At 44.9% G+C, this 15664-nt stretch overlaps 1 protein-coding gene across 4 annotated transcripts in view; it reads right to left on the reverse strand.

Annotated features, from left to right (window-relative positions):
* AGK (acylglycerol kinase) overlaps positions 1 to 15664 on the reverse strand; it is a 130086-nt gene that overhangs the window by 15495 nt on the left and 98927 nt on the right. For all 4 annotated transcript variants that reach the window (XM_073621828.1, XM_073621830.1, XM_073621829.1 and 1 more), the window contains 2 exons: positions 6956 to 7035; positions 5873 to 5930 (listed from right to left, as the gene is read on the reverse strand). In XM_073621828.1, the coding sequence (XP_073477929.1) occupies positions 5873 to 5930; positions 6956 to 7035 (138 nt within the window). The remainder of the gene's footprint in view (positions 1 to 5872; positions 5931 to 6955; positions 7036 to 15664) is intronic.

Here is a 15664-nt window from a genome sequence, read left to right on the forward strand (position 1 = left end):
ACCCACCCAGCTTTGCCCAAGAGACTGCAGGCCATTTAAGAAAACAATCCCCAGATAAAGAGGTCCCCCGAATTCCCCAAGACAAAGTCACATTCTGTCCTCTTCGGAGAGTACCTGCAGCAGAAAGCTAGGGTAGTCCACCTGCTGACAATCCATGGAAGCAAAGGGCACTCCAGCGATGGTTTTAGTCTGCCATGTAAGATCTGAGGTGTACCCCACTGCACAAACCTCTTCTCTTGGTGCAGAGGCTACTGGCTAAGAGATAGTTTACAGGGTACTGTCCTTAGGAAAGACAGGGCAAGCAACTCTAATACTCTCAGCATTGTCCAGCACAGGAACTAGGATACTTTCCCTGATGCAGAGAAGTTCTAACTCCTTCCCAGAAGCAAACACACTACAACACCTAGATGGTGTCCAACCAAATCCGAAGCATGAAACTTGGTTAAGGTGAGACTCCCTAGTGTGGAGGGAAATGATCTGTTTGCAGGAACCATATGGTAGTTCTGGGGATCGGGTACTCTTGCAAATTAAATTTTCCAGGTAGGAGAGAAGAAACCACCCCAGCTGTTATACATACCTTTTCTGAAGCCGATCCAGTCTGGTCTCCAGCGGCGGATGCTCTGTGCAGGAGACAGCGAACAATGGCTGGGAAGTGACGTCGCCCAGAGTCACTATGGGGCTAGCATTGTCAGCTGTCTCTTCTGCACACTGCCACACACAACAGAAGCTGCTGCTGACAGCTCAGCGTGGGACTGGACCGGAGCGGTATGTACAGTATATCAATTTCTTCTTTACAGGGATAGATAGGTTAGTCTTAGAATGTTGCTGCGAGTAGATTTAGAGTTAGTTTGTTTAAAGCTGAACTTCTACTTTAATATTGTCTCTAATGCACTAACCCTGAACTTACAGAATTCCTCTCTCTTTAAAGGGGTTGTAAAGGTTCACGTTTTTTCACCTTAATGCATCCTATGCATTAAGGTGAAAAAACATCCAACAATGCCGACCCCCCAAGCCCCCCGTTTTACTTACCTGACCCCTCAAAAGTCCTGCGCTCGCTCCCAACATCCTCTTCGCCGCTCAGCCTGGCCGTTGATTGGCTAGAGTGGATGGATTGAAAGCAGCGCAGCTGTCAATCACATCCAATGACGCGGCGCGCTGGGCCGAGTGATACAGTCAGCGGCTATAGCCGCCGGCTGTATCACGGAAGCGCGCCCACAAGAACTAAACACCATGCGAGAGAGCTCGCATGAAGGTGTTTAGTTCTTGGGGGAGGCGCTGAGACATCCGCCGAGGGACCCCAGAAGACCAGGTTTGGGGCCACTCTGTGCAAAACGAGCTGCACAGTGGAGGTAAGTATAACGTGTTTGTGGTCCTGCTGGCTGGAAAATCGGAAAATCTTTGCGCAAGGTGAGGCTGAGAGTGGCATTGTTGTACATCAGTGACAGCCTGATGTAAGGATGACCAGCCATTTGTCACAAGTTGGTGGCAGTGGCCTTACGCCACATCGGCCACATTGACTATGGGCTTTTTTTTTTCTTCTTCTTTTGCAGGTGAGGCAAAAAAAAAAAAAAGAAAGTAATTAAGTAATTCTAATATTAGGATGCTGAATTTTCCCCCTAAGGTTTACTCAGAGGTGGCACTGCATGTAACATACTGGACAATAGAATAAAACGAAATTGCCTTCTAGTCGAAAAATAGACTGCCCTAAAAATAGGTCCATCTGGTAGGATTATATCAAACACTGCTCAGATCAGTAAAGATATTAGCTCAATAACCATCTTTTTTTGCTGTTGCGCAAAAAGAGTTTAAGTGATTTGTCACTCACTGTTAATCTTAGCAGTGCACATAAATGCTGCTAAAACAGGTCCATTCAGCCCAAAATATCACCTCCGTCTGCCCTAATTGCATGTTCTGTTTCCACTTCCGAGCCCTCATCAGTCAGAGCTTTGTGAACCTGCTTCAGTCCTGTCTCTATCCGTCAAAGTTCGTCGTTATAAATATCATTATGTGCACTTAGGTTCTAAATTGTAGCTGTGACTCAGGTCTGGTAATTGTAACTCTAGAGAGGCAAATCTTCACACCATACGGAAAGAACAAAAAAAGCATTGTACTTCTCCTGATCGTTAGCAGATAATTATCTCTCGCTATACTCAATAATTTGGTCGACAGACACACCGATGAACTTTTAAAGAGTAAGCTCACTTTTAACATTAACTTTATTATATGGAATCCACCCCGATCAAAGTTTCCAGTAGCAGTACAAGAATGAGGTTTGTCCTTCTCCAAGCGTTGGATGCCAGATGCCGTTAAAGGCTAAAGCTGGCCATAGACAGATTGAAATTCAGCTGGTTCAGTAGGGACTGGTGGAGTTTCGATCCAGGTGTGATCGTGCCTATTTTGACAGACGTCGATCCCTAGATTGACTTTTAGCTAAAGGGCTTGTTGGGACATTTTTCTTGATCAGCCGGCTGCAGCTGCTGATCAGTGTATTATGACAGCAGAGAGTGCCACTATCAGAATATGTCTCATTAGGGAGGATTGCTCTATCCACGTTGCTTGTGTGGATGGAGGAATCTGTTTTTTTTTCTTTCAGCTTACTGTTTGTAAATAATAAAAAAAAAAACCCCAAATAATCTATAGCCAGCTTAAAGCCTTGGGTAGGTCACAGCAGTGAGTGTTTGGCTCAGAGGCACGTACCGCTTTAAGAAGGCCATGGCAAGGATACAGGATCTAGTCAATCAGGTCTGAAAGAAGTAGTGTTCTTGTAACACATTAACAAGCTGCATAATGAACATTAAAGGACACGTTCACCTTTTAAAACATGTTGCGTGTTCCACCTGTATTTATCCTCTTACCTGTTACGTGTTCCACCTGTATCCTCTCTCCGCACCCGCTGTAACAATTCAAAAACAGCACAGCTGTATGGGACTCCACCCACACAACTGCATCATTCATTCGCAGTTTCCTGTGAATGAATAGATTACCACTACTGTCAGCCACCGTGCCTGATGGCTTGTAGTACTGAATGGACTGCGAGAGCGCTGATTAGCGCTCTCATGGTTTATTCACAAGTCCTGCAACTTTTAAACAGTCAACCTGTATTGGAGGTACAGGCTTAAGCTACTTTCAATTGGGGGAGTCGGCAGTAAAATGCTGCTATTTTTAGCCTCGGCGCCGTGCAGCCACATATTTGCGTGCAACAGTGCTGATAGAGCTGTGCTGAGAGTGGGCGCCCTGCACGCTTCAGGCACAGTTACTGGTAGCTAACTGAAAGCTCCCATTCGCCTCTTGTGATCGGGAGCTTTCCAATTATGTGACCGCCATGACAGCCAATCACGGTGGTCACATGACCATAAGCCCCGCCCTTCCTCCTGGCATTCTAAAGCCCTTAAATGGCCAGCCGGCTCTAAGGGGTTAATAAACTTTAACAACGTTCCTAGAATGTACCTTCTACCTGTTACTCTTCTTGCCTAGCTGAAGCTCTCCAGGCACCGTTGATGCAGCAATTTTAGCAACTCCTGTATAAAATTATACTTGCAGTCTGTATGCACATTCTGGAAGTGACATAACTAAAGACAATATAACAAGAATATTGTTACATATTTACGGTTTCATTCATTTGTGGTCAGTGATCTTTAGACTTCATGCACACTGATGTTTTGCCATCTCTCCTAGAGGATTTTACTCCTGAGTTCGCCCCCAACAGCCACGTTAAATATGCCCAGTGTGCATGAGGTCTTATAGATATTTATAGGTTAATTACAAGAGGGATCTGTGTAGTTGACTTGGCTTCATTTAATCTCCCAGCTCAATTGCTGTTGAGATAAAATATCAGCCACAGAGGAAGTGTGTTCTTTTCAGTGACTCAGTGGACTTCTAGACTTGCATTGTGAGAAGGAACAGTAAAGTATAACTGTTGTTTAGCACTGCAGAGCAGGAAGTAGAGCCTGAATTTGTAAAAAGCAAATGGGTCTGCCACCATATACATACAGAATTATAAATTAAAGTGGTTGCAAAGCCTAAACGTTTTTTTACCTAAAAGGGGTTGTAAAGGTAAAAATAGAAAAAAAAATAAACATGTCTATACCTACTCTGGGCAATGTAATCGCACAGAGTGGCCGGGAACCTCCTTTTTTTTTTTTTTTTTTGAGTCCGCCGGCGCTCCTGGCCCCTCCTCTCTGGCTAGTGCCCCTGTGGAAGGCCGCTTCCCATTGGGGCACTTGTGCGTGCTCGCACCAGAGTCCCTCTGCTGCGTCCATTGACAGACAGCAGGACTCGGCCCCGCCGCCCCCGCTTACTCGTCACTGGCTTTGATTGACAGCACTGAGAGCCAATGGCTCCTGGTGCCCCAGCAAAGCCAGCAAGACCCGGAAGTGAGGGGAGTAAAGATCTTCATACATGTACGGCGCTGAATCTAATGAGGTCTCAGGTAAGTAAAGGGGGGCTGAGGGGGTGATGCTGTCACATTTTTTACCTTAATGCAAGGAATGTAGTAAGGTAAAAAATGTTTAGCCATTACAACCCCTTTAATACATTCCTTGCATTAAAGGTAAAAAAATGTTTAGGCGTCAGCATCCCCCCCTTTAACTTACCTGAGCTCTCATTTGATCCAGCGCCGTGCACGTCTGCAGCTCTTCTCTCCCCTCACTTCTGGGTCTTGCTGGCTTTGCTAGGGCACTGGGAGCCATTGGCTCCCAGTACTGTTAATCAAAGCCAGTGACGAGGGAGCAGGTGGCGGGGCCGAGTTCCGCTGTCTGTGTCAATGGACGTAGAAGCTGGGCTTGGGTGCGAGCACGCAAGAGTGCTCCCATGGGCTTCCTATGGGGACAGAAGCTCCGGCGGAGGAGGTTCGCAGCTGCTCTGTGCAATTCCATTGCACAGAGCAGGTACGTATAGACATGTTTGTTTTTCGTTTTTTATTTACCTTTACAATCACTTTAAACATAGTAATTATGGGGTTTTTTTTTGTTTTTTTTTTTAATGTTAACGCACTTGGTACCTTTATTTACTTGGAGATGATTCCTTACATATGTTTATCTACATACAAAGACATCTTATCTATTATATTATTTCTAAGTTCTAGTTTCCCTTTGCAACTGTGCTATTCTCTGGTCTTACCCCAGTGAGAGGACACCTCCAGCACACATACATTGGTCTCTCCCCTGTATTCCTCCTCCAGCAGGCACCCTCTGGTTTCTCCTAGAGACACTCATCAGTCTGTAGTCACACACCCCCACCACACAAACTAGATATTGAACACTGTCCATGTCCTCCCACAGACGTTGCACACTGAGCTCAAACACACTGTCTGAAGATTGATCACACAGAGTGAAGCTCAGAACAGGATTGTGTATGTGCATGTTTGTATACACATTTTTCTTTCCATTGTATCCTGCTCCCTGCAAATGCACATCAGTATCCATAGTCAGTAGTGAGATGCCTCTCCAGTACACAAAGCTCATTTACACCAGTAGAGAATGATCGGGTCCCCTTCCTTGCTAGACAGGGCTGTGCTCTGTGGCAAAGCTGTGTAAATTTAAGGACTGAATGGACAAAAATACAAATCCTTTTACAAGTAAAACAGCTCCCATGTGTATCCAGCCGTTTGCCTGGCATTCAGATTTACCAGGGAGGTAAACAGAGCAACGAGAATGTCCATAGGAACCAATCAGATTTCAGTATACTGGAGGCAAACCAGTGGGAAATGGAATCCTATTGATTGTGACCACCAGCTGCAGCTGTTTTACTGAGCACAACAGAAAAGCATTTATGCTGTCAGACTGCTAACACTAATGGAAGTTTGGCCCACTGGCCACATTCTCTATGGCTATATAGTTTTAATGGCCATCTGAGACCATGTTGTCCTAGATACCTTCAGTGTGCTGAAGAGATGAGCTGCCCTGGTCTTCAATGGCCCCAAATACCAATATCTGTTAAAGGAATGAGAGCAGACCATGATTAACAAAGAGGGAACGATTACAGACGCCCCCACACTGTACTGCACTACACGTTACCAGTAAAGTACAGAAAGTAGGTTATTCAAGTCAAATAGACTATTTCATGCTAAACTCCACTGCTGTTTCTTTCAACCTTACTAATACATTAAATGTATGGACAGTTTTTAAACAAAGCATTTTAAAAATGTTTTAACTTTTTAATGAGTTTGCATTGTTTATAAATAGAGTCTTTTTTCTCTAAAGAAAGACAACATGATCATGTATTTTCTGGTGCCCGTGGGGTTGCTCACATATGTATGACAAAGAAAAGATCAGCCCTTGCACTTCAGCCTCTTACTTTGTGACTTGCTACAAACCTACAATGTACACTCTGATCACTAATTTCCTACACACTTAAATAGGATGTTGCTCTTGCAATATGAGCACCTCCCATTATAGGCACCAGGTCTTTACAGGTCAAGCTGCATGCAGAGCTGAAGGCCGTATATATCAGGAGGCAAGTATGAACTGGCAAGGGCCTTGGGGGGGGGGGGGGGGGGGGGGGGAAGGATAGAGATCCTTTAGGGCCGGTTTACACCATGCCTGCACAGGAATCGGACAGGACCGTGCTGCGTGTTCCTTTGCGATTCACATGCAGTTCTCTGTGCTGTGATTTCAGCCCATTTATTTTGAATGGGCTATCATCACACTGCGCCAAGAGTAGTGCATGCACTACTTTTAGAAACGCACTGCATTTGGATTGCATGGTACTTTTGTACCATACGATCCAGTGCAGGCAAACGCACTGCATTTCCGACCTGAGTTTGGGGTGTCATTAGCTTTCTATTGACACTTGTTGCAGATTGCATCTACAGTGCATTTTGAACGCGGTGCCAGAAACGTAGGTTCACAACAGAACTGTGTTCTGGTGTGAACTGGCCCTTAAACAACTTCATTATAATCATTTTGGTCATGTGACAATTTATGTCTGTGTACGCAGGTGCATTTAGTGAACTTACTTTGTAGATGTTCCGGCTGCATCTCGATAGCTTCCCCATCGCAGGCTGGTCAGTGCAAATACAGGTTGATCTTGTTCTCCCTGTAGAAAGAGAGTCACGTCAGAACTGACAGCGAGAGCTGCTAGCCAGCACAAGAACACTTTCCACTCCTTGTGGTGAGTGATGGTCCATGAATCCAGGCACCGCAGTGATTAGTGTATTCAGTCACCGCACATTTATTTTACCTAATGAGACGTGATTGTTTTCTCTGGACTTTTCTTACTCACCTTCTTTCAGATCAATACAACTACTATTATATATATTGAATTAGAATTAGAAGTGGGTAAAAGGCTGAGCCAGATGGATAAACACAATTATTTAACTTAATTTACTGCTACGGAAAAGCTAAGTGGCCTCAAACATCTCCTTACAAGCTTTCTTAAAGTCTTGTTTTTTTTTTCCTATAAAAATAACAAACATGTTATACTTTCCTGCTCTGTTGCAGTGGATTTGCACAAAGCAGCCCCGATCCCCCTGTTTTCGGGTCCCTCTTCTGTGATCCTGGCCCCTCCTTCCTGTTGAGTGCCCCCACAGCAACAAGCGGAGTGACAGCCCCCTGTGTCCATTCAGACACGGAGCCCCGCCCCCTCCCTCCCGATTGGCTAGCTGACTTTGATTGGCAATGGCGCCGCTGCTGTGTCTCAGCCAATCAAGAGGGAGAATTGGATGGCTGAGACACTTGTGGACATTGCTGGACAGAGAGGGACCTCAGGTAAGTACTAGGGGGGCTGCTGCAGATAGAAGGCTTTTTATCTTAATGTATAGAATGCATTAAGATAAAAACACCTTCTGCCTTTACAACCACTTTAAGCTTCACAGTAATGCAAGGATGTGAAGCTGGAATCTCAGGTTATACCTGCTATGCTTCCTGCTGGTAAAATCTGGTACTGTGGCACAACCATCAGTTATAGTAAATTTTAAAGAAGCTGCCCATATTCGGTGCCAACTGAGAGTCTCTCCTAAACCCACCTTACCCCAGCTGCATTCCTCCACTGGGTGTAAGGTTCCAGCACTGCATTCTAAATGTCACATGCTGCCCCATACCTAGAACCACTGGTATTTCCCAAAAGGCTTTAATGAAGCAACAGCACAGTGAGGGAATGTGTCAGAGGTGTACAGGGCAGCTGTGATCAGCCCTGGTACCATGTGATCGCTGTAACTGATCATGGTGCTCACAATACTAGTAGTAAACAAGAGTGTCATTAATGACGCCTTTGTTTAATACTGTGATCTCTGTGGTATAGGGCCAAGCATAGTGGCCCAGTACAATGTGATAGCTGTGGACAATCACAGTACTCAAGGGCTGCAGGAATGCAGCTGAACAGTGTCCAAATGTATTGCTTATATAGCCATAATGGCTGTATAAACAATCAGTGTAAGAAAAAAAATCTCCCCATAACCCCCTCCCCCAGGGCAGTACAGTGGCACTATGATGATACTGCACTGCTCTGGTGACAGTATGCAACCAGAGAAATAATAATAATTTGTATTTGTATATATACATATATATTTGTATATTTGTATAAAATACAATTTTTTTTTAAACTTACGTTTACCAAAGCAAGTGCAGTGTCACAAAGGTAACATTGTACTGCTGTTGCGATTATCATGGATATGGCTACCTACTCTCATATCACTGTATGTTAGTGCCATCAGCCATTGTCTATGATCCCACCACAGCAGTACAATGTCACCAGACAAGTGCTGCCAGTCAGCGTCCCTAATCACTGTCATACCAATCAGCGTGCCTAATAACCACACCAGTTACAGCATCCCTGATCACTGCCACACCCGTCCTAAAGTCTCTATTCACCGCAACACCAGTCCCAGTGTCTCTGATCACTGAAATGCCAGACCCAGTGTCCCTGATCACCACCATGCCAGTCAGACACATGTCACCATAAAGACTTGTTCACCTGTGTGATGCTCTCTGAAAAGCATTTGACAGGCAGTGAGAAGGCGTCAAAGCCTTCTCACCACCTGCTTTAACCCTTTGGACCATGCACAAGCACCCTCACTCACTTTAGTGGGTTGCAACTGGCAGGGAAACAGGGGGTATAGTTCCTGCCACAGTTGCGAAGGAAAGCATCGCAGCAGGTGTATACCCCGGCCGCTGCCTCTGCAAGATCATGGCTCAACCACAAGGTTTTACCACCCTCATTTGTGCACAAACCCTAGAAGTGGAGTCATTAACACAATTCTCCACTCATACAGAAGCAACCACTACAGTACATTCAAAGCAGAAAAAGAGCTGGCCACCCAGTAACTCTTCTTGTTTCCCTTTATTAGCTACATAACGTAAATACAGTGTAATACAATGTATTAGCATTTTTACACTGTATTTACATTATGTAGCTAAGAGTAAGAAGAGTTCTTTTTCTGCTTTGGACTTCTCTTATGGAGAACTGGACATTCCAGCTTGTGCATTGGTCTCCAACATGCATATTTAATGTTTAGCAGTTGAGGTTAGGTATGATCTTTGCTTTTGTTTATTACAGTACAACGGTTTTGACACAATTGGTTGATTTGTGTGGTAGACTAGATACAATGTCCGATACATAATCAGTCCAGACACTGAAAAAATAGGATTTTTAAAAACAGCTTACCTGTAAAATCCTTTTCTTTGAAGTACATCAGGGGACAGAGCCATAGTAGTTACTATGTGGGTTATAGGCCACCTTCAGGTGATGGACACTGGCACGCCCTAAGACAAAAAGTGCACTCCCTAATGAACCCTCCCACTACTGGGAATACCTTAGTTTATAGCAAAGCAATACACGTGTATACCAAGAAGGGACGGACCTCTGTGTCCCCTGATGTACTTTAAAGAAAAGGATTTTACATGTAAGCGGTTTTAGAAATCCTATTTTCTTTTTATACATCAGGGGACACAGAGCCATAGTAGTTACTATGTGGGATGTCCCATAGCAATGCCAACTGAAGGGAGGGAGACACAACAAAAGTAGGGCACCAAGAGACTAGAGGACTTATACTGCAGCCTGCAGTACACTGCGCCCAAAGGCGATATCCTCATGACCTTTTACATCTACTTGATAGAATCTGGTAAATGTATGGATTGAAGACCAAGTTGCGGCCTTGTAGATCTGAGCCATGGAGGCTTGGTGATGCACTGCCCAAGTAGCACTAACAGCCCTGGTGGAGTGCACTTTAATATGAAAAGGAGGAATTTTCCTCTTTAAACCATAAGCTTGAACAATCACTTGACGAATCCATTTAGAAATGGTAGATTTTAACGCCGCCTGTCCTCTTTTAGGACCATCTGGCAACACAAACAAGACATCTGTTTTACGAATCTGAGCAGTCACTTTTAAATAGACCTTGACCGCTCTCACCACATCAAGAGAATGTAGTGACTTTTCTTCCACAGAACGAGGTTCTGGAAAAAATTAAGGCAGAACAATATCCTGGTTTAAATGAAAACCTGACACTACCTTTGGTAGAGAATTAGGATGAGGCCACAATACAACCTTAGCCTTATGAATAATCAAATATGGCTCTTTACAGGAAAGAGCAGCCAACTCTGATACTCTCCTTGCAGAAGATATGGCAACCAAGAAAACTATTTCCCTCCTCAAGAGGATCAAGGGAATATCTTGAATCGTTTCAAAAGGCGGTTTTTGTAAAGCCGACAGGACTAAATTTAAGTCCCAAGGGTTCAGGGGTGACCTAACTGGGGGAATAATCCACGTTACCCACTGGATAAGGTTACAAACCAGAGAATGTGAAGCAAGTGGTCGTTGAAAAAACACTGATAAGGCCGACACCTAGCCCTTGATAGTGCTCAAGGCCAGCTTAATTTCTGATCCCATCTGTAGGAACTCAAGGATCCTACCTATGATATATTTCCTGGGGTGCGAACCCCTGGATTCACACCAGGAGACATATGTCTTCCAGACTCTATAATATATGATTCTCAAGGCCGGCTTCCTAGCATTAACCAAGGTAGAAACCACTGAAGCTGACAGCCCATGGTCCTTTAGAATGTGGGTCTCAATAGCCAAACCGTTAAATTTAGCGTTTGTAAGGTAGGATGGAACACGGACCTTGCAAGAGAAGGTCTGGCCACAGGGGCAGGGTCCAAGGGTCCCCTACTGCCATCCTTATGATCTCAGCAAACCAGGATCTCCTGGGCCACCAGAATCACCTCCTTTCCCTCTTGCTTGATCCTGCGTAGGAGACGCGGAGGCAGCAGAACAGGAGGGAACGCATAGATCAGTGAAAACTGATCCCATGGAAAGACCAAGGCATCGGTTCCGTATGCCATCGGATCCCTTGTCCTGGACACAAAGTTGTTGATCCTGCTGTTGAACCTGGACGCAAACAGATCCACGCCCGGAATTCCCCATTTTTGGCATATTGACAGAAAGATGTTGGGGTGAAGGGACCATTCTCCTGGGAACAATTGTTGGCGACTCAAGTAGTCCGCCTGACAATTCCCCATTCCTTGAATGAAAACTGCAGATAGGCAAGGGATGTCATTTTCTGCCCAAGACAGAATATGATCCACCTCTCTCTGGGCCGCTTCTCGTGCCCCCTTGGTGATTGATATAAGCCACAGCTGTGGCACTGTCGGATTGGATCCTGACAGGATAATTCGTAGTCTGAGTGTCCAGGCCTTTAGGGCCAGGCGTACTGCCCGAATCTCTAGAATACTGATGGGCAAGGTCAACTCTGATTTGGACCACTTCCCTTGGACAGACGCTTCTTCCAGGACTGCTCCCCAGCCCAAAAAGGCTGGCATCTGTTGTTACTACTTTCCAGGTAACCGGTAGAAAAGGATTTTTCTTTTTGAAGATTTTTGGATATTAACCACCAATTGAGGCTCTGACGCACTTTGGTGGATAAACGCATCGGGAAGTCCAGAGTTTGGACCTTCTTGTTCCAAGTTGACAGGATACTATTTTGCAGCAGTCTTGAATGAAACTGCACATGAACGGCCTCGAAAGAAGCCACCATTTTTCCCAATAAACTCATGCAAAGATGAATAGAAGGATTCTTCTTTGTTTTGACAACTGAATCAGTTCCTTTAAGGAACCGATTCTTTCCTGGGGCAAAAATACCCTTTTCTGGACTGTATGTATGATCAACCCTAAGTACTTCAATCTCCTTGATGGTTTTAAAGGGGGATTTTTCTAGGTTGAGGATCCAACCTAAAGTATTCGAGGTAGCTGACTGCGGTGACCAGACTTTGGTTTAAACGGGCTACCGATTGATCTATCAAGAGTAGACCGTCTAGGCTAGTATTGTTATACTTTGAGCCCTTAACCTGGCTAAAGGAGGAGCCAGGATCTTTATAAACACTTGAGGTGCAGTAGCTAGCCCGAAAAGGTAGAGCTACAAACTTGAAATGAAGATTTTCTACCTCGAGGCGTAGAAATTTCTGGTGAGTGGGGGAGAGTTTGGAGCTTTGAGATCCAGAATGTCCATTTGGATTTAACCAAATCCCAACCTCTGCTCTTACATGGGGACCACCATGACCACTTTTGCCAAAAAAAAATGGTCCAATGCTTGAGAGAAAGACTTTTTTCTCTGGATCCTTAGGAACGTTTTGATCCAAGAAAAAACGAGGAGACGGGAACTCTTGGAACTCCAGCTTGTACCTTGGAGCTATTGAGGAAGTCCCCTATTTGTCTTCCTGTCAGATCCTTGAGAACTGCAGAAGAATTCCCCCTATTGAGCGAGTGGGGCGCCTCCTCATAAGGAGGCTTCAGTATCTTGTAGGTTTCCTCCCCCAAGACCTCTTTTGTCTCTGGGGTTAATTCTGAGGATTACATTTTGAACCTCATGGCGGAAGCCATCGTGACTGCCTGGAGGCTGATGCCCCTGGCACAAAAGAAGGAGCTTTAAAAATGAAAATATATTTACTCCTTTACTTAAATGGCAAAAGGGGGTACTTTTCCCACTAGGATTTCTTTGGATGAATCATCCAAACATTCTCAAATAGCTGTTTCACCGCAAAAGGAAGACTAGCCAGGAGCTTCTGCATGGTGAAAGGAAGTTTATTCTCCGCTGACGTGCGTTTCCACACTCATGCGTTTAGCTGTTTGTGTTAGCAACAATGTGCACAGAACCGTTATAGCACCTGGTATTCCCAGGCGGTCTCCCATACAGGTATTAACCAGGCCTGACCCTGCTTAGCCTCTGAGATCAGACGAGATTGGGCGCTTTCAGGGTGATGTGGCCGTAGGCATCTCAGCAGTTGTGCGTTTGGCTAGTTTATAAGCAAGCACCTGCATGAGGACCTTGTGGAGGTTCTACAATAAAACCTCACAAAGCAATTATTGCAAACATAAAGCTGCCAGATCCCGGGCCTGCTGAGCAGGATACCTGAACACTTGTTAAACTGGCCTCACAATGTTTAAGCAATTACTGTCAGCGCAGGCTGCTCAATCTGCCAGAGAAAAAAAGTGTTTTTTTTTTTTTAACAGGAATTCCAACATTTTATCCGTTGGATGCCTAAGCATTTGAGCATCGTCTGCCGAACAAAAGCTCTTATTCACAGAGGATATAGCAGCGTTAATTGCTGGTATACTCTACTTAGTGAATTTTCTCCACCATAGAATAAAGTGTAAAAAACTTTTTTAGGAGGAAAAATAATGTTTATCTGGGAGCTCCTCTCAGATACAAAAAAGCTTTTCCAACAATAAATGGACAGGAAAAGGCATGCACAGTTTGAGGAGGCTTTAGCGAACCCAAACACTCAGTTAAAGGAGCATAAATGTGGAGCGGACCATACAGCAAGAAATTGCACCATCAATCTTAAAGATTGAAACCAAGATTCTCCCACACCTCGCCTCAAAAGAGGAGTCATCAGCCTCACCACGGTCCCCTGAAGGGATTCGTCTTCTTCCGCCCCTAGTTGCTCAGTTTGAAGGTCCTGGGCAATGGAAGAGAACCTGTGCAATTAAAGTTGCTAAACTTTTTTTTTTTTTAAACCCATCGTGGCTGAGGGAAAAAAGATCTTTTGGTAAAATACACAGGGGCTGCAGTGTTGAAAACAGCTGCAAACATTTCATGGCCCCGATGCTCATTCTGACCAGCCACTCCCTCTCAGGGGAGGATGCCATTTGTAGAGATGAGTAGGCTTTCCAGAGCTTGAGGGAGACCCTTTTAGCTCTATTTTGGGAGTGTTATAACCCCCCTTCTGACCTTAGCCCGATGCACAAAGTAGAGGTACTATCAGAAGAAATTGCATCCACTGCTTGAGCAATAGTCCAGCCACTGCCGCTGCTCAGCCTCAAGCAAATAGTAAATGTGTTAAGCAGGAAATGCCTGTCACCAAAACCTCTCTTTCATGCACCCTTTGCTCTCATGTCTCTGCGACAATTTTGCAGCCAGCACAAATGGAGTTTTTTTTTCTTTTTAAAAACACACTTCCACGTTGGAGGACGCCAACGCCGCGCTAAGCCTCACCTCGCATCGTGCCCCCCCTCCTTTCTCTTTCAAAAAAAGTTTTCCCGCTCAAGCACAGGCCTCTGATCCGACGGGATCGGCTTGTGAGGGAGGGATGGCGTGGAGGAGACCTGGAAGCCGCCCCGTGTAAGGGAGATGAAAGAAAACAGCATTGCCGATTGTTTTCGGTTCTCCCTTATACTCAGCCTCATCAAGAGGGGAAGAGTTCAGTTCAGGTGGGGGTGTCTGGAGGAAGCAAAAACCCCCCAAACTCACCAGAGGTCTGCCTGCTGGCTGGAGAAAAAGAGTCTGTTGCTTCTGTGACACAGCGTGATCTCTGAGCAAAGCATGAGAAGGTACGTGCTCCATACAGCTCCTAGTGGTGACACTTAGGCATAACAACATTTACTTTAAAGGAGACAATTCATAAGAAAATGTTTTAAATAATTTGAAAGAACTCCACTTACCTTTCCCCCGCCGCAGGGTTTTCTGTGGTAAACCAACAGACCCAATCTTCACCCTTCACGGTGGGTTCTGTTAAACCTTCAGGAGCTGGGGATCCTCGAGGAAACACACAATCCTGGACCTGCAATAGCATCACCGGCAGTAAACTTTATGGCCTTAATACCAAAAAGTCGAGGATCCCGGGGTCCAGCTCTCAAAAGAGAAGCATTCACAGGCAAAAACCTTGTTTCTTCGGACACGAGGCCCTTGGTACCATTCAATTCGGCCAGAAAAGCACCTTGAATAGATCCATCTGCATAGCTAGCCCCAGCAAGGATTGCTCCAGAGGAGCTCAGCACAGCACATCTTTACTCCGTGACCAACACCTAGACACTGGCGAAAAAACTGAGGTACTCTCAGTAGTGGGAGGGGTTATATAGGGAGTGCACTTTTTGTCTTAGGACGTGCCTGTGTCCATCACCTGAAGGTGGCCTATAAACCACATAGTAACTACTATGGCTCTGTGTTCCCTGATGTATGAAAAGAAAGTCTCACATGTGGTATCGCCATACTTAGGAAGAGTAGTAGATTATGTTTTGGGTTGTAATTCTAACTATGCCTATCCTGCGTGTGAGAAATAGCTTATTAAATTACCAACTTTGTGTAAAAAAAAAAATATATATATTTTTATTTTCTTTCTGCATTTTCCAAAAATATATGGCAAAAAAAAAAATTGAGTCTTCAAAAGTCTCAGTATACCTCTAAAAAATACTTTGGGGTCTTTACTCACCAAAATGTGGTTATTTCGGGTTT

This window comes from Aquarana catesbeiana, linkage group LG03, assembly GCF_042186555.1.
Source record: "Aquarana catesbeiana isolate 2022-GZ linkage group LG03, ASM4218655v1, whole genome shotgun sequence".
NCBI lineage: Eukaryota > Metazoa > Chordata > Amphibia > Anura > Ranidae > Aquarana > Aquarana catesbeiana.